The sequence below is a fragment of the Microtus oregoni genome, unplaced genomic scaffold (assembly GCF_018167655.1).
Source record: "Microtus oregoni isolate MIOR12 unplaced genomic scaffold, Mior012 000107F_000, whole genome shotgun sequence".
Taxonomy (NCBI): domain Eukaryota; kingdom Metazoa; phylum Chordata; class Mammalia; order Rodentia; family Cricetidae; genus Microtus; species Microtus oregoni.
The window spans coordinates 319,427-339,628 of record NW_024544722.1 but is presented as its reverse complement, the minus strand read 5'-3'; the positions used below and the strand labels follow the sequence as shown (position 1 = coordinate 339,628).

Sequence of the window (20,202 nt, the reverse complement as noted above, 5' to 3'; positions counted from 1 at the left end):
CTGAATTATGTCTCTGCTTGCTATCCTGACTACTACTCCCCTCGTCATCTCTTTATTTTCTCTGCCTAGCAGCTCTCCTTTCCTATTTCTGTCTTTATTCCATTTTCTCGTTTCTCTTTTTTCTTATTGGCAATGCTACCCAATTATGTCTTCTGATTCTTGTTTAGCAATCCCGGTAGCCATGAGGTCAGAGATCTGATCCTAAGCAGAGTTGAAAATTACATTCATAGAAATAAGTGCCAAGTAAAGATTCTTTTTTGGCATAGGAAATCATTATGAAGCCTACTATGAAGATATACATATAGCTTTAAGAAATAACATAGATTTGAGGATAAACACAAGCAGCGTGCAATTCATAGAAAAATCACTTCTATTTTTAGAAGCAGGAACAAACAGGGACAAGGAACAAATAAGTCTACAATACTAAGTTAATTAGCAATTTACCCAGGCAAGAAGGAAAAAGTTCAAAATCCATCTTCAGGTGTCTCCTATATAAGGCACCCACACTCTCTGTTTATCAGCTGGAAAACATAATTGCAGGAGACCTAAGTTCAGTTGCTAAGACTGCTAAGGGTTCTGCTTTTCTCCCACAATGGCAGATTGCACAATTGTACTGACTCGAATGCTGTTCATCTGCTGTTTTTTGATGGTACACTGCACTCAACGTAAGAAATTTTCACTTGTTTAATTTCTATAGGTTGATAACATAATGAATTAATTAGGTTTCAGTGTCCAAGTCTAAGGAATTAACCGGCATTCTAACCAAAGTTCTGCTATTAAAAATTTTCAATTTCTGGACATATCTCCTTTATTAGAGGTGTTTATTTTCTGAAAGATTTTTTTCTTCTGAAGCCAATGTGTTCATTTCTGATCCTTTAGGTAAACATAAAATGTGAAAATTCTATGGTAAAATAAGTAAAAATTTTACTTGAGTGGATGCTGGAAGTTGATTTAGGCTACTTAACCAATTTGTTTCTCTGAATGTGTGATAGTTGTAACCTGTTTTTCAGAAAACATTCAAACTGAAATGTATTAAGTTATAATTTATTTGTTATAATCAATTCACATGGGTTGTCATAAAATTGTGGTTGAAGAAGTAGATGATATAATCATATGTGTCTATAAAATAAAACCTAAAATTGTTGTCAACCCAAGAACTATATTTTTTTTCTAAACATTGCCTGATAAAAACAGATGTAGCTTAAATTTCCCCTAAGCAGCAATATTTGGCCTAGCAATTGTGGTGGGGATTTCTCTAATGTGCAATTAGAGGGAACATTTTGGTCAGATGAAGTTGCTTTCATATTTAAAAACTAGAATCAAACTTTTAAAGTACTGTACTGTATTTTTGTTTTTTTCTTACAAATTCCATTATATGTTGTGGTGTTTCTCTTTTGTTCCTTTGAGTAATATATTTAAATAGTAAAATCAGTAAAAGTTTAGTTTCCTTCTGGGTGCTACAGATCTAATCTTTATTATCTACCATCTCCTATACCAAACAAATACTATGATTCAGACAATTATGAAATCTCACTCTATAAACAGTTTGTTTTTGTGTCTGTGCTGGTGGAGGATGAAAATAATTTGCCATTTGGTGGGGGGGGGGGGGTTAAGATTTTTGTGCTTCAAGGATGGCCCCAGCTAAGATACCTAGCAACAGTGGAGAGGGTGCCTGAGCTGGTCTTCCCTTGTAATCAGATTGGCAATTACCCTAATTCTCATCATAAAATCTACATCCAGTAACTGAGGGTCCTGCCTTAAATTGGTGTCCCCCACTGTGTTGACTCCTGGGAGGCCTTAACATTTCTGGTGACTGAAGAGGAGTGGATGGGGGGAAGGGGAGAAGGTAAAAGAGAGGTGAGGGAAAGGAGAGGAGAGGAGGGAGGGGAAACTGTGGTTGGGGTGTAAAATAAATGAAAAAGAAAAAAGAAAATAACAAAAAATTAAATATTTTTATGCTTTATGGGTCCTATGATTCTTAGCAAGTCTTCTTCACTTGTTTTCGGACATTCTAGCGTTTTTCTCAGTTATCATTGGGAATGCATTACTGCAGCCATATTTTTGACAGAATACATCTCTAGGGAGGCCTTGAAAAATCATTATGTGTTGGGGCTGAAATGCTTGCTACTCTCAGAGGCTTACTAGTCGGATGCTTTGTAAAAATAATATTACTGGAAATAGATTCTTCTTTCATACAACACATCCTTACCACAGTGTCCCCTCTGTCCATTCCTCCCATTCCCCCACCTCCCCTCTAGCTCCATCCTCTCCTCCTCTGTTTCCCTTCAGAAAAGAGCAGGCTTCCAAGAAACAACAGCCAAACACAACAAAACAAGATACAAGGAGACAAGGCAAAAGTCTTCACACCAAGGCAGGACAAGGCAAACCAACAGAAGGAAAAGAGTCCCAAGAACAGGAAAAATAGTGAGAGAGACACCCAATGGCTTCTTTAATCTACCAGTGTCTTTTTGAAGGAAAGAAAATGCAGTTATTTTTCCAGGACAATAGGAATAAATTGAGGTTAAACATGCCAGTTGTACGCTGCCTCAGACTTTGGATAGGATATTTTTGTTTCTTTTACAGAAAAATATACTCAAATTTAGTATGAAATAGCATTAGATAACCTTTTTCCCATAATATTATGGATTGACTTTATAAAGTCTTATTTTCAAAATAACCAGTATAAAATAGTATAAAGAAAAGATATTTGGATATTCATCTTGAATTTTGAGGCCTAATCTTTATCAATATAATGTTTGGAAATCTTAAAGTAGCATGAACCTATTTTCATTTTTAAATTCTTTTTACTTTTAATGAAAATATAATTTCATCATTTTCCCTCCTATGTCTGTTTTCTCTTGCTCCCTCCCACACGAACAATTATCTTAACATTCAGAACTTGGCACATGTGTAGTATGTACATTTGAAACATGTTTTTCTATTGTTGAGATGGTTTTCAAATTTTCCTGTTTACAGCCAACTGTACATCTGTGACAGACTTTGGTAATTGTCTAGGAAACACAACAAATTTCTGCCCCAATGACATTGCCTGTGCATGCAAAGATGAAAAGCCTTTCTGCAAGTAAGTAGTATTTATGCTGTAGGAAAAGGAAACAGAGCAGATTGTAAGTAATTTTGTCTGTTTTTATTTGTTTGGTATATGCAATCATGTAATACTTGAATATGATCATGTAATCCTATGCATATGGGACAATGGTTGTGGTCTTCTTCCTAGATGCTTTCCTTTGACTTTATGAGATTAATACCATTCAGATTTGTTTTCTGCATATAGTCTTTTGCAGCTAGATTATATATTATATATAATATAAGAATATATACACATATATTCTTAGTAAACTCTAAAAAGAAAAATTTATAACTCTAAAAAGAAAAATTAGGTGTGTATCATTTTATTTAGTAATGAATAAAGGTCTTTTGTTTCCTAATCAGCATATGATATAGATATTCTATAACATGACAGTCTTTCTTTTTTCCAGTTTTGAAAGCATAAAAGTATGTTGGGTCATAAATTTTATTTTAAAATAAATTCAAACAGATTTTCTATTTTTCTAATCATAAAAATGAGAGTGATTGGAAGAAAAGATAGTATATGAATAAGAAGGCTTGCCTCATTGACTGATACAGAGGATACCCAGGGAGGACTCAATAATGAAAGTGAATAACATCGCCATGTATAGGCAAGGGATCTGAGTTTTGAAAAATTTTGCATTTAGAAAAGTGCAGAAATGTTCTAGACATCCCAAATGACTGTACTTGCATTTCTGTGTGTGTACTATTTTATCTCCTCTTTATAAGGGTTTATTAAATGAATCAATCATTGAATGGGAGTGTTTATCTAGTAAAATACTGGAATCACTGAAGACAATTAAAAATGATTTTAAACAGTAAGGCACTGAATTCGTCCCTGGTTGCATGTGCATGTATTCTCAGCTATTCTGGAGGCAGGGGCAGTGGGAATTGCTTAGTCACATGCATTCCAGGGTGTGCTACAAAATAGCAAAAGTCATATCTCAATAACAGAAACAACAAAACCAAAAGTTTTACTTTCCCCCCTTTTTATTCAACATAGACCCTTTTCTCATACAATATATTCTGATTAAGGTTTCCCTCCCTCTACTCCTCCTAGTTACTCCCCACTGCCCATCTCTTCTTGATCCACCCCTTTTCTGTCTCTTATTAGAAAAGAAATGGCTTCAGAGAAAACAAAATACGACAAAATCAAATTTAATAAGATTAAGTAAAATCTATCATATCAAAGGTGGACATGGCAACCCAATAGGAGGAGAAGAGTCCCAAGGGCAAGTGCAAGAGTCAGAGATCAGCTCGCCATTCTCACAGGAGTCCCATAAAAATATTAAGCTAAAAGTAATAGCATGTATGCATAGGACTTGGTGCAGACCCATGAAAGCCCTGTGCTGCTGCTTCGGTCTATATAACTTCAGGTGAGCCTTGCTTAGTTGTTACAGAGAGCCTTGTTTTCCTGGTATCCTCCATCACCCCTGGCTCTTTCCGTTTTCTCTTCCCTGGGATTCCCTGAGCTGAAAGGAGAATGATTTGATGGAGTTATCTCATTTAGAGATGCTTGTTCCAAGATCTCTCTGTGTAGTATCTGGCTGTGATTTTTTTGTATTTGTTCCTGCTGCAAAAGTAAGCCTCTCTGATAATGAGAAGATAAGGCACTGGTTTATGAGTATAGCAGAATATCACTAGGAGTCATTGTATTGATACTTTTTTAGACTAGTAGTATTTGGTTTTATGCTAGGCCTCTGGAATATGAAATCTCTGGTTCCTGATTACCTAAGCAGTATCATGTGTGGTTTCCTTCTCATGGATTATGCCTTAAGTCCAATCATATATTGATTGTCTAGACCCACAAGTTTTGTGCCAAAATTGCCATAGCATATTTTGCAGGCAGGACAGATTGTAGGTCAAAGTTTTTGGCTGGGTTAGTGTTTAAATTTCTGTAGTAATAGGAGCGGCGGGGCTGCATCCCCAGCACCCCGGCTGCCTGGCTAGCTTATGCCCCGAAATAATTACACGGACACTGTATTCTTTTAAACACTGCTTGGCCCATTTCTATCTAGCCTCCTCTTGGCTAACTCTCACACCTGGACTAGCCCATTTCCAATCAGGTGTGTAGCACCCCAAGGTGCGCTTACCAGGAAGATTCTAGCCTACGTCCATCCTGGGTCAGAGCTTCATCGCATGTGTCTGCCCAGTAGCGGAGCATGGCTGTCTCTCTGAGGCGTCTGCTCCCGAGAGGAGAGCTGTTGAGTCTGAGCTCACTTCCTCTTCCTCCCAGCATTCTGTTCTGTTTACTCCACCCACCTATGTTTTAACCTATGAGGGCCAGCCAAGCAGTTTCTTTATTTTTTTTAACCAATGACCTTCCTCCATCAATGTGTCTCCATCTCATTCATTTCCCTGTCCTTCATATCCACCCTGTATCCACCCTTTGTCCTTGAACCTCCCCCAGTCCCCAAAATAAAATAAAATGAAATAAAATAAAATTTAAGAGAAGGAAGAAAGAGAAGGAAAAAACAGTCTCATCATGGAAGCTGTGGTGTGAGACATTGAATTTCAGAGTAAGCCCTTTTATCCATCTATCTTTTGTACCCACCCAGCAGGTCCAGTTATTCCAGGGTCTGAAGGGGCACTACCTGAAAGAACATGGGCGCAAGAGAGAAACGGAGATCAAGCAAAATTCTCTTATCAAAGTCTCCGTTTATTGAAGCAAGTTTTTGTCTTAAATACTCCTCAGTGAGGAACTAGGGCAGGGGGAACTGGGGATGGGGAAAGGGAGAGGGGGGAAGGGGGAAGGGATTTGGCAGCTCGGGCAGCTAAGCAGCTAAGCTGGGCAGTTGCAAGGTCAGTGGCTAGAACACCTGCTGTTAGTGATAAGCAGCAAGCAATGAAGACACTCTGTGGTGTTTTCCAGAGCTTGAGTCTCCAAGGTTAGCACGTAATGTTTTGGTTAACTTTAAGTTTTCTGTCTCAAGGTTTTTACTTCAAGGCCCTGTGAGAAAGGAGAAGCCTGAAATGGCTCCTGACAATCTTTATTTGCAAGTGCTTATTGCACTCTTTGGTCTGATTTGAGGTCTCTGTTTTCTGCTACACTATTGATACTGGGCCTTCACTGGAATTCCTTTTGGTTATCCTGTTGTTTCCTTGTGTTGTGGAAATCCTGAAGGTTAAGGACTGCAGGCCTGGTCCTTTCATATGCTCCAGAAGATCACAGATTGGGTAGATGTTGCAATGGTCCAACACATAACCCTGGTTTTGGGCCTGGGTAGTTACATGGTTGGTCAGCATGCCAGTTCTCCCTTGTCCTCACCACCAGTGTGAGCTCTACTGCATTGTCCTGGCGAGTTCCCACCTAGCAATAATAAGCATGGAGTTGGGCCAGTTCTCATCCTTTCATGTCCCTAGGGTCAGATCTTCCAAACCTACACCTTCAGGGTCAGCTCTACTATGTTGCCAATGTGTGGAATAGGAGCCACTCTCCAGAGTGTTACAACTGTTGAGGGAGCAGGACCAGCTCTCCTTCTCTTATGACCTCAATGCCAGTTCTCTCACCTGCTTCAGGGATTGATAGGTATGAGGATATCTCTCCTCTGCCCATGCCACTAAATGACAGATGAGTAATAGGGACAGCTCTCCCATTGTGGGGGACAAACTTCAACAAAAATACATCTTGCCAGGGTAGAGGCATGGGGATTTAGAAATGTTAATAAAGAATACAAAGGCGCATGAAAAATAATAAAACAGAAACCATAGAATAATACAAAGAGGGCATTCCAGTGAATTCTGAAATTGTCCACTTTTAATTTTCCATATACTTTTATACCCCAAAAAGAGGAAGAAGGCAACAAAAGACTTCTTTAACATGATACAAAGGACAATTCAAACAGTTATTTGCTTTAACACTTTGAGGCATCAAGTCATTAGCATTCTGTTGTTTAGGCAGTGAAACTACCCTAGACCAAGTATCCTGAAGGCAGCCACTCCCCAGCTAACCTCATATTATAAAAGAAGGAGCAGAAATATACCTACATATTCTGACCATCTGTCAGAATGGAAATAGGCTCACATTTTTGGGTTTCCACATCTCATGCTCACAAGTATGGAGCTGGCTCACCCACATCTCTACCAACAGGATTGGCTCTATTGTGGTACCCAGGGAAGGTGCAGGATCTGCTCTCTCAAGGGTTGTAGCTGGTGGTGGGCAGGAGTAGCTCTCATACACTTCTGACTCAAGACCATACCTCAGGCATTAATGGGTGGGGGAAAACATCTCTCCCGGACCCATGCTACCATATGGCAGATGAGGGGTGGGGCCAGGTCTCCTGTGCTCACATTCCCAGATCATCTAACCTATGTCCTGGTCAACAGGGTCAGCTTCACTGTGCTTCCCTGTTGGGCCCATTATGACAAGTGTTGCAGCTGGTAAAAGGGTCTGGGTAAAAGATTGGCCATCACTACCTGAAGGTGTTAGGAGCAAGGGGGGAGAGGAAATAATAACCTTTTTTTAAAAAAAAAAAAAATCACAATATAATGGTATCCTTTCCCTCTCTCTCTTCTTCCGACTCCTTCCATGACTTCCCCCACCATTTTATATTTCTGGTCTCTTATGCCTTGTTATTATTACCTTTCAAATATTTTTTTAAATTAAAGTGATAATAAATAACATATTATAATGTTATACCCAAGGAGTGAGAAGTGAATGTAATACATTAAACATGTATAAGCAATTTTATAATTTAAAAAAAAATATTTTAAAATGAGTCTCATTCTGATGATTCCTGTTGGCAGAATTGCCATTTTCAAACTAAGGCAGGCCTGACCAACATCTGTGGGAGCACCAAGTGATATCTGGGAACAATGAGTGACCTAGAGCATGACTAGAATTATGGCCCCAACTCCATCATGAGGAGCGACCTTCTAAACCTTGGATTCACTAGCATATGGAGGATACATCATCAGAGGCACAGTCCCAACTACACCAATTGGAGGTAAAATGGGCAGACAACAAGGTAAGAACACACTCAACAACCCAAAGAAAATCACAGCACCCACCAAAAACTAGTGGCTCTACAAGAGCAAGACTTGATCACCACAACCCAGATGAAACAGAAGAAAACTACCTAAAAATGACTTTAGAAAAAAGTGTGAGGACCTTAAAGAAGAAATGAAAAATTCTATCAAAGTAGAGGAAAAGAAAAACAAAAAATTGGAGGAAATAAAAAAATATATTAAAGAAAACCAAGAAAAAGCAATCAAATCAAACAGGAGAAAGAACAATTTAAAATTTTAAAACTGAAATAGAGACAATAGAGAAAACACAAACCAAGGTAATTCTGAAAACGGAAAATAGGGGTAAGTGATCAGGAATCACAAATGCAAGCATAAACAGTAGAATACAAGAGATGGAAGAGAGAATCTCAGGTATTGAAGATATAATAGAGGAATTAGATTCATTGGTCAAAAAAAGTTAAATCTAACAAAAGCTTAACACAAAATATTCAGAAAATTTGGGACACCACGAATAGACCAAACCTAAGAATAATAGGGATAGAAGAAGAGAAGAACTCAAAGGCACAGAAATTATATTCAACAAAATCATAAAAGAAAACTTTCCCAACCCAAATAAGGATATACCTATGAAAGCACAAGAAACTTACAGAATACAAAATTGACTGGATCAAAAAAAGTCCCTTTGCCACATAATAATCAAAACACTAAGCATATAAAATAAAGAAAGAATAAGAGCTGCAAAGGAAAAGGACAAGTAACATAAAAAGGCAGACCTACCAGAATTACACTTGACTCTTCAATGGAAACGATGAAAGCCAGAAGGTCCTGGTAAAACATTATGGAGACATTAAGAGACCTCGAATGCCAGCCCAGAGTACTATGCCCTACAAAACTTTCAACCACCATAGATGAAGAAAACAAGATATTCTATGACAGAAAAAGGTTTAAATCACAAATCCAATCCTACACAAAGTACTACAGGGAAAACTCTAACCCAAGGAAGTCAGCTATACCCTCAAAAAACACAGATAATAGATGATCTCACAGCAGCAAATAGCAAAAATGAGAAATGAACTCACAATAACATCACCAAAAAGAAGAACTAAAATAACAGGGACTAACAATCACTGATCATTAATATCCCTTAATATAAATGGACCCAACTCACCTATAAAAAGACACAGGCTAACAGATTGGATGTGAAAACACAATCCATCCTGTTGCATACAAGAAACACACGTCAACTTCAACAACAGACATCACCTCAGTGTAAAGGGTTGGAAAACAATTTTCCAATTAGTGGACCTAAACAACAAGCTGGTGTAGCTATCCTAATATATAACAAAATAGGCTTCACAATAAATCAAAAGAGACAAAGAAGGACATTTGATATTTGTCACTGGAAAAAAATCCATCAAGAGAAAATATCAATACTGAACACCAATGCCCCAAATACAAGGCCACCCTCATATGTCAAAAACACTTCTAAAACTTGAATCATACAGTAAACCCCACACATTGATAGTGGGAGACTTCAACACCCCACTCTCACCACTGGACAGGTCTGTCAGGCAGAAAATTAACAGAGTAATAAAGGAACTAACAGATATTATTAATCAAATGGATTTAACAGACATCCATAGAACATTTCATCCAAATATAAAAAACATACCTTCTTCTCAGCACTTCATGAAACCTTCTCAAAAATAACCACATATTCAATAACAAAGTAAACCTCAACAGATACCAAAAAAAGGAATGACTATGTATCTTCTCAGATCATCATGGCTTAAAGTTAGAATTCAATAGTAACAGTAATTTCAGAAAGCCCACAAATACATGGAAATTGAACAATTCCCACCTGAATCATCAATGGGTCAAGAAAGAAATAAAGAAATTAAAGACTTTCTAAAATTCAACAAAAATGACTACACAACATACTGAAACTTATGGGACACAATAAAAGTAGTGTTAAGAGAAAATTTCATAGTGCTAAATGCCTACATAAAAAAGCTTGAAAAATCCCACACTAGCAAGTTAACAGAATACAGAACACTCGAAAGCTCTAGAATGAAAAGAAACAAAGTCTCCCAGGATGACTAGATGATAGGAAGCAATCAAATTGAGAGCTGAAATCAACAAAATAGAAATAAAGAAAATAGTACAAAGAATCAATGAGACAAAGAGTTGGTTCTTCAAGAAAATTAACAAAATAGACAAACCTTTATCCAAACTAACCAAAAGGCAGAGAGAACATTCAAATTAGCAAAATCAGAAATGAAAAGGGGGACATAACAACAGGCATGGAGGAAATCCAAAGAATCATTAGGTCACATTTCAAAAACCTGCATTCCACAGAATTGGAAAATATAAAGGAAATGGAAAATTTCCTGGATAGATATCACTTACCAAAATAAAATCAAGACCAGATAAGCAAATTAAATAGAATTATAACTGCTAAGGAAGAAGAAGAAGAAGAAGAAGAAGAAGAAGAAGAAGAAGAAGAAGAAGAAGAAGAAGAAGAAGCAGAAGCAGAAGCAGAAGCAGAAGCAGAAGCAGAAGCAGAAGCAGAAGCAGAAGCAGAAGCAGAAGCAGAAGCAGGAAGCAGGAAGAAGGAAGAAGAAGAAGAAGAAGAAGAAGAAGAAGAAGAAGAAGAAGAAGAAGAAGAAGAAGAAGAAGAAGAAATGAAAAAAGGACCAGATTTTTTCAGTGCAGAATTCTACAAGATTGTTAAAAAAGAATTAACACCAATAATCCTCAAATAAATTGTTTCACACAAGAGAAACAGAAGAAACATTGCCAAACTCTTTTTATGAGGCTACAGTCACCCTGAGAGCCAAACCACACAAAAACACTACTAACATAGAGAATTATGGAGCAATATCACTCATGAATGCCAATGCAAAAATACTCAATAAAATACTGGCAAATCAAATGTAAAAACACATCAGAAAAATCATCCACCATGACTAAATAGGCATCATCCCAGAGATGCATAGATGGTTCAACATATGAATATCTGTCAATGTAATTCACCATATCAACAAAATGCAAGAAAAAAAAAACCATGATCATCTCATTAGATGCTTAGAAAGCCTTCAACAAAATTCAACAACCCTTCATGATAAAAAGTCTTGTAGAGATCAGGAATACAAGGAACATATCTAAACATAATAAAGGCAATATATAGCAAGACAACAGCCAACATCAAACTAAATACAGAGAAACTCACAGCAATTTCACAGAAATCAAGAACAAGAGAAGGTTGTTCACTCACTCCATATCCAATCAATATAGTACTTGAATTTCTAGCTAGAGCAATAAGACAACAGAAAGAGATCAAGCAGATACAAATTGGAAAAGAAGTCAAACTCTCACTATCTGCTGATGATATGGTAGTATTCATAAGTGACCCCAAAAAGTTCTATCAGGGAGCTCCTACAACTCATAAACACCTTCAGTAATGTAGCAGGAAACAAGATTAACTCAAAAAACTCAGTAGCCCTCCTGTACATGGATGATAAATCAGCCAAGAAAGAAATCAGAGGAACATCATCCTTTACAATAGCCACAAATAGTATCCAATATCTTTGGGTAACTCTATCCAAACAAGTAAAAGAACTGTATGAAAGAACTTTAAATCGTTAAAGAAAAAAAAATGAAAAATACATCAGAAAGTGGAAAGATCTCCCTTGCTCTTGGGTAGGAAGAATTAACATAGTAAACATGGTACTCTTACCAAAAGCAATCTACAGACTCATTGAAATGCCCATCAAAATTTCTGGAAAATTCTTCCCAAACCTTGAGAGAACAATACTCAACTTCATATGGAAAAACAACGACAAAAAAAGCAGGATAGTCAAAACAATTTTGAACAATAAGGGAATTTCTGGAGGCATCGCAATCCCTGACTTCAAATTCTACTCCAGACCTACAGTATTGAAAACAGCCTGGTATTGGCATAAAAAAAAAAAACAGACAGAAGGAACAAAGGAACTGAATCAAAGACCTGGATAACAATTCATACACCTATGAATACCTTATTTTTTGACAAAGAAGCAAAAAAATATAAAATGGATAAAAGAAAGCATATTCAACAATTGGTGCTGGCATAACTGGATGTCAACATGTTGAAGAATGAAAAATAGATCCATATATATCACCATCCACAAAACTCAAGTCCAAATGGGTCAAAGACCACAACATTAAACCAACCACACTAAACCCCATAGAAGTGAAAGTGGGAAGTACACTTGAACACATTGATACAAGAGACCACTTCTGAAATATAACCCTGGTAGAGCAGACACTGAGAGAAACAATTAATAAATGGGACCTCCTGAAACTGAGAATCTTCTGTAAAGCAAAGGACATGGCCAACAAGACAAAACGGCAGCCTACAGAATGGGAAAATATCTTCACTAACCCCACATGGGACAGAGGATTGATTGATCTCCAAAATATACAAAGAACTCAAGAAATTGGTCATGAAAAGAACAAATAATCCAATAAAAGAAGGTTACAGATCTAAACGGACAACTCTCAACAGACAAATCTCAAAGAGCTGAAAGATACTGAATGAAATGCTCAACATTTTTAGCCATCAGAGAAGTACAAATCAAAACAACTGAGAGTCTATCTTACTCCTGTCATAATGGCCAAGATCAAAAAAAAACTGATGATAGCTTATGCTGGAGAGGATGTGGGAAAAAAAAAAAAACACTCCTACATTGCTGGTGGTAATGCAAGCCCGTACAGCTGCTTTGGAAATCAGTATGATGATTTCTCAAAAAATAAGGAAACAATCTACCTCAAGACCCAGCAATACCACTTTTGGGTATATACCCAAAGGATGCTCAATCATACCACAAGGACATGTGTTCAACTATGTTCATAGTAGCATTTTTCATAATAGCCAGAATCTGATAGCAACCTTGATGCCCTTCAAACAAAGAATGGATAAAGAAAATGTGGTACATTTACACAATGGAATACATCTTGAAATTTGAAGGCAAATGGATGGATCTAGATTAAAACATATTGAATGAGGTAACCCAGACCCAGAAAGATGAGCATGGTATGTACTCACTCATAAGTGAATATAAGCTGTAAAGCAAAGGATAATGAGCCTATATTCCATGACCCCAAAGAAGCTAATTAACAAGGAGAACCATAAGAAAAACATATATAGATCTCCCTGGGAATGGGAAATAGACAAGATCTGAGAAAATAGGGACTATGGGGGTAGGGGGAGAAGGGAGGATGTAAGGGGAGGAGGTTTTATTTATTTATCCTTTATTGTAGAGGAGTTATTTATTTTTATTTGCATTAATGTTTTTCCTGCATACATGTTTGTGTGAGGCAACAGAATCCCTGGAACTGGAGTTATAGACAGTTGTGAGCTGACATGTAGGTGCTGGAAATTCAATCTGAGTCCTCTGGAAAAGCAGCCTTCTTTCTATCCCTTCCCCTTATTAGAACCCCAGTCTTCTTCAAGAAAAGCAAGTGCTTTTAACTACTGAGCCATAGCTCCAGCTCCACATGTTTTGGGTTAATAAGCATGTTTTCTGTTATTTATATATAGTATATAAGAGTGCCCTGGCACAATATATGTGGAATGAATGCCCAGGGCATTGTTGGTGTGCCACAGGTACCAATATGCCATACTTACATTTTAAAGACCTCTGAACCTGGAAGTGTGGTTACACTGTTTCATATATCATTGTGCCATCCAAAGTGTGACACTTCCGTCCAGTGTCCAACTGCTAATACAATAACCAGTGCTCTAAGCCCAGGCCCTTGTGATACTACCATACATACTACGTTGGCCATACGACTATGGCCATTAGCTGTTCTGCTTTCTTGTTTTACTCTTAAAATGGGTAACATCAATAGTGAGTTGTGCTATAGTGTCAGTCCAGTTGCTTAATTTCCTACTGGTCAACCTTCTGTACATCAAGCACTTCCTGGTTAAGGGGCCAACCCTTCTTAATTTTTTCAGACCATAGATACTAGGGCTACCAAGAGGTGTTGGAGGTGGCAGCTTGTTTGTTTCCCAGCCACCTGGCAGTTTAGACCAGAAATAATCACATAGAAACTGTATTATTTACAACACTACTTGGCCAATTAACTTTAGCTTCTTTTTTTTGAGTCTATTATAAATTTTTATTAAATCACCACAAAGTTAAATAACAAAATGCTTGTTACACATTTCTATTTTATGAAGATACAGGATAAATTAATATATTTCTGTCTCTAGATATGCTTTGAAAGAAAACATAATTTCAGGAATTAAACACTATATTTAAGACTGAGAACAGTGAAAGCTACTATATACTATAGATTTATTTTATGGATAAAATGCATTTATTTTTAAAATGACATTTCTTTCATTTATTTTACATACCAACCAGTTTCCCCTCCTTCCTGTCCTCCTGTACCCTCCCTGTTCCCAGCTACCCCCTCCCAATCCACTCCTCCTCCATCTTCTTTCAGAAAAGGACAGATCTCCCATGGGCTTGCACAGAGCATGGCACAACAAGTTGAGGCAGGACTGAGCTCCTCACCTTAACTTCTGGTCCAGGTAATTCAGCATGAGAAACAGGTTACCAGACAACAGCTAAGCACCAGTGAGAGGTGGTGCTTAGCTGTTAGAACCCTTACTAAGAGACTAAGTTACACGACTGCCACACACAGGCAGAGCGTTTAGGTTGATCCCATGCAGGCTCCCCGACTGTTGATTCAGTATCCATGAGCTTCAGGGAGCTTAGGGCAACTGTCTCTGTGGGTTCCCCTGTCATGACCCCACTGGCTAGTACAATCCCTGCTCCCCTGTAAAACTCATAGTATCCTGGGAATTGGAAGGTCTATGTGTAATGTTGCATGTTGTCTGAAATTTAGCTGGTCTTACCTGATGAATGCACTTCTCATAGGAATTGTGTAAATTGCTCAAGACCTTGAATCCTAAAGTAGGCAACCCATAACTTTCTGTGTAAGTAAGTGAAAAGTCATTCACAATGCATTAATAAAAAGCTATATAAATAATCTCTGAAAGAATAGCTTATATGTTTTATGTCAGGGTATAGTCTTTATTAGTTAGGATATGCATACTTACATACACACTTTCATGTGTGTATCTTTTTCTTTATGATGGAACATGACAATATTTAATATCAATTATGAACCTGCATTCTTCCTTTCTAAATGAAAATAACTCAGTGTTAAAAGTTTGATTCAAAGGAGTGCTAAAAAAGCCAAAAGAGGGAATTTTTCCCAGTACTCAAGAAATGTTAGATACTATACTTAATTCCCAATAGTCAAAAATTAGTCTCAAAGATGCAGTAATAGTTTTCACTGGGAATACAGGACTATGGAAGATGTGGTGAGCAGTTTATAACACCCCAGAACACTCTATTTTAATGTATCTCCAATCTGAGGTGAATACCTGAAAGCTCATGCTACCTGGTAGCAGGGGCTGCACTGCTTTTGCTCTCAACGCCAGAACTGGCTATCCTGGCTATCTTTTTTGTTTGTTTGTTTGTTTGCAGTTTCATTTTTCAAGATAGGGTTTCTCTGTACTTTGGGGGCCTGTCCTGGAACTAGCTCTTGTTGACAACCCGACTGGCCTTGAACTCACAGAGATCTGCCTGCCTCTGCCTCCTGAGCGCTGGGATTAAAAGTGTGAGCCACCACCACCTGGTCAGAACTGCCTATCTTCTTCTTGGGTTTAAATTCTCCCACTGGAGTTTGGAATGTCCTCCTTTACAGAATATCCGTCCTAGTTCTCAAGGACAAGAGCGCTTTCATCACTATCATGTAAAACCTCTAGTCCCAAACAGCCATCAATTTGAAGCAACCATGGCCCCACTCTTAATCATGTCAAGTCAGAGAAATCCAGGCAGAGCACCCATCAGTGCTGGAATGTGGAAGCTGTTTTTCCTCCGTGGGAAGAAGAGCAAACATTTAGAACTGTTTTTTAGACCTAAGTTCCTTCCATAAAAGTACCAACATTGCATTTTGGGCTATCAGCAGAAAGTAAATCATAACACATCTGCTTTCTTATTATCTTAACTGACCTTTATTTCATTTTTTCTTCCTTCTATTCTTATTTTCTTCTTTTCCTATCAAGTCTTATGGTAAGTTGAACCTTGTCTTAGCCACTTTGATCTTTCCCAGGCCCCCAATAGCTTCACCCACACAACAAGTACTCTGGCTGACTATCAGGATAAAAAGAGAGAGGGAAAATGGCATTTTGTAACAGCTATTTTTCATTGTAGCTATAAATATAACTTTATCATGCCCGTGAAGACCTGAGCACAAATTGCCACTGAATGCTCAATTCTTGCATAATATCCTCCCTTCCTCTATATTTTAAATGTTTAGCTTCTTCATTTACCACTTTTTAGTTATGTAAGAAACTGAGAGGGGGATCTTATTTATTTGTTTGGGAGAGAGTATTTAGCTATATATCTCAGAAAAGCCTTGAGCTTGTGATGTTTCTATCTCGGCTTCCAGAGTTCTGGGACTACAATCATGGGCCACCTTCAAATTATAATTCAATTTTTCAATTTCCTTATTCCTTCATCTGCAGCCATGTTTGTATTCACAGTCAAATAAATGGCTCAAAGAAATGACCATTGCTAGCCAACTGAATAGAAAACAAAAATTTTGCCTTGAATGCATTTGCTAGATCAGTGTCTAGAATGTACATGAAAATAAAAAGTTTAAACACCAAAAAGAAATTAAACCCAATTAAAAGTAGATAGACTAAAGAACTGAGCAGAGTTCTCAAAGGAAATGCAAATTGCTAAGAAGCATTTCAAAAAATATTTGTCTTGGGGGTCTGGGTTACTGCACCCTAGATGATTTTTCTTCTAGCTTCCTTTATTTACCTAAAAATTTCATGACTTATTTTTTTCTTAAAAGCTGAATAATATTCCATTGTGTAAGTGTACAACATTTTCACTATCTATTCATTTGTTGATGGACAAATATGCTGTTTTCAATTCCTGGCTATTTTGAGTAGTAACAAACACGGATGCACAAATATCTCTATAATAGACTGCAGAATCTTTTGAGTATGTGTACATGAGTTAATCTTGAGGAAGATTGATGCCCAACCTCTTGAGGAACCACCACACTAATTTGCAAAGTGGTTGCACAAATGTACACTTCTACTAGGAAGTAATAAATGTTCCCCTCTTCTTGAATCCTTATCAGCATGTACTCTCATTAGTGATCTTGGCCATTGTGACTGGGGTAAGATGGAATCTCAAAGTAGTTTTAATTTGAATTTTCTTGATGGCTATGGATGCTGAATATTTTTTCAAGTGTTTTTGAGTCAGTTATGTTTCATCTTTTGAGAAGTCTTTGTATAGTTTGTACCCGAATTTAAATTTTGTTTTCTTGATTGTTTGGGTTTTAGTTTTTTGTATACTGTAGATAATAACCCACTGTCTGATGTATAATTGCTAAGTGAGAGGCACACAAATTTGTGGGTTGAGAGATAGTAATTTAGAGGGCAGATTGATACTGTATTGATTTAGCAAAAATGGTAATAGTAGATTCAACATGGAGCCTTCAGCTCCCCAAACAGATTTATAGTATTTAGCATGTGTCTTCAACTGTGGAAAAGACCTTAAATACAATTAAAAGTGGTGCATTTACTCCATAACATCTGTGCCACTATCGCACACACACTGGCATATCTTGTCACACCTGTTATTTTTGTGATGATCCCCCCACAGCAGTTTACATAGTACATTCTGATACCATGAAACCTAACCATTCAAGGAAGCTTCCCAATCAGCATCAACTTGATTTTTCTATGTTGTGTGACAAAAGTATATAGTTCCTTCAATAATAAAGCCTTACCACCAAGTTCTGGTTGTCAGCAAAGTGTAATAGTGATAGCTTTCAGGGATTTATGGGTGACCTTTGACCAACAACCCGAGGGGAGGTGTTCCACACTTGGCTTGGCAACCTTTGGCTTTTAGAAAGAGCATAATCCCATTTAGGGTAACTCCAACTAAACATTTACATAAATATTGTCTCTGTGTCTAAGTATGTACATATAAATATAGAATTTATAGCTTTTTCAAACATTCTATTTTTTTGTCGATTTTTTTATTGCGAAAAGAAGAAAAAAAACATAAACAAAAACAAGTTTCCCCCTCCTCCCAGCCTCCCATTTCCCTTCCCCTCCTCCCATCCTTCTCCCCCTCCTCCCACCCTTCTCCCCCTCCCCCCACTCCTCTCCCCCTCCCTCTCCAGTCCACAGAGCAGTCCGGGTTCCCTGCCCTGTGTTAAGTCCTAGGTCCTCCCCCCTCCGTCCATATCTAGGAAGGTGAACATCCAAACTGGCTAGGCTCCCACAAAGCCAGCACATTAAGTAGGATCAAAACCCCGTGCCATTGTCCTTGGTGTCTCATCAGCCCTCATTGTTCGCCATGTTCAGAGAGTCCGGTTTTATCCCATGCTTTTTCGGTCACAGTCCAGCTGGCCTTGGTGAGCTCCCCGTAGATCAGCTCCACTGTCTCAGTGGGTGGATGCACGCATTGTGGTCCCAAATTCTTTGCTTATGTTCTCCCTCCATCTGCTCCTCCTTGGGACCTTGGGAGCTCAGTCCAGTGCTCCTGTGTGGGTCTCTGTCTCTATCTCTATCCATCACCAGATGAAGATTCTATGATGATATGCAAGATATTCGTCAGTATTGCTCTAGGATAGGGTCATTTCAGGTTCCCAATCCACAGCTGCCCAAGGAACTAACTGGGAACCTCATCTTGGGCACTAGGGAGCCCCTCTAGGGTCAAGTCTCTTGCCCACCCTAAAGTGGCTCCCTTAACTAAGAATTGTGGTTCTGTGCTCCCCTATCCACCTTTCCTTTATCCCAATTCTCCTGTTTCCCCAGGTCCCCCTCCTTCCCTTCTACCTTTTCTCTCCCCATCTCCCCTTACCCCCATCCCACCCCACCCCCAAGATCCCATTTTCTCCCCGGAAATTTGGTCTACTTCCCTTAGCCAAGAGGATAACTATATGTTTTTCCTTGGGTTCACCTTCTTACTTAGCTTCTTTAGGTTCACCTATTGTAGACTCCGTGGTCCTTATTTATGGCTAGAAACCAATTATGAGTGAGTACATCCCATATTCATCTTTTTGGGTCTGGGATACCTCACTCGGGATAGTGTTTTCTATTTCCATCCATTTGCATGCAAAATTCGAGAAGTCATTGTTTTTTACCGCAGCGTAGTACTCTAGCGTGTATATATTCCATACTTTCTTCATCCATTCTTCCATTGAAGGGCATCTAGGTTGTTTCCAGGTTCTGGCTATTACAAATAATACTGCTATGAACATAGTTGAACAAATGCTTTTGTCATTTGATAGAGCATCTCTTGGGTATATTCCCAAGAGTGGTATTGCTGGGTCCAGGGGTAAGTTGATCCCGAATTTCCTGAGAAACCGAAACACTGACTTCCACAGTGGTTGCACAAGATTGCATTCCCACCAGCAATGGATGAGGGTACCCGTTCCTCCACAGCCTTTCCAGCAAAGGTTATCCTTGGTGTTTTTGACTTTAGCCATTCTGACAGGTGTAAGATGATATCTCAAAGTTGTTTTGATTTGCATTTCCCTGATTGCTAAGGAAGTTGAGCATGACCTTAAGTGTCTTTTGGCCATTTGAACTTCTTCTGTTGAGAATTCTCTGTTCAGTTCAGTGCCCCATTTTTTAATTGGGTTAATTAGCATTTTAAAGTCTAGTTTCTTGAGTTCTCTATATATTTTGGAGATCAGACCTTTGTCTGTTGCGGGGTTGGTGAAGATCTTCTCCAAGTCAGTAGGTTGCCTTTTTGTCTTAGTGACAGTGTCCTTTGCTTTACAGAAGCTTCTCAGTTTTAGTAGGTCCCATTTATTCAATGTTGCCCTTAATGTCTGTGCTTCTGGGGTTATACATAGGAAGCGATCTCCTGTGCCCATCTGTTGTAGGGTATTTCCCACTTTCTCTTCTATCAGGTTCAGTGTGTTAGGGCTGATATTGAGGTCTTTAATCCATTTGGACTTGAGTTTTGTGCACGGTGAGAGATATGGGTCTATTTTCATTCTTCTACAGGTTGACATCCAGTTGTGCCAGCACCATTTGTTGAAGAT

The 20,202-nt window shown here is 38.2% G+C and overlaps 1 protein-coding gene across 2 annotated transcripts in view; it reads left to right on the top strand.

The window, feature by feature from the left end:
• Nucleotides 1-592: 592 nt before the first annotated feature.
• LOC121443431 overlaps nucleotides 593-20,202 on the top strand; it is a 75,839-nt gene continuing 56,229 nt past the window's right edge. For both annotated transcript variants that reach the window (XM_041645187.1, XM_041645186.1), the window contains exons 1-2: nucleotides 593-665; nucleotides 2,977-3,082. In XM_041645187.1, coding sequence (XP_041501121.1) covers nucleotides 593-665; nucleotides 2,977-3,082 — 179 coding nt within the window. The remainder of the gene's footprint in view (nucleotides 666-2,976; nucleotides 3,083-20,202) is intronic.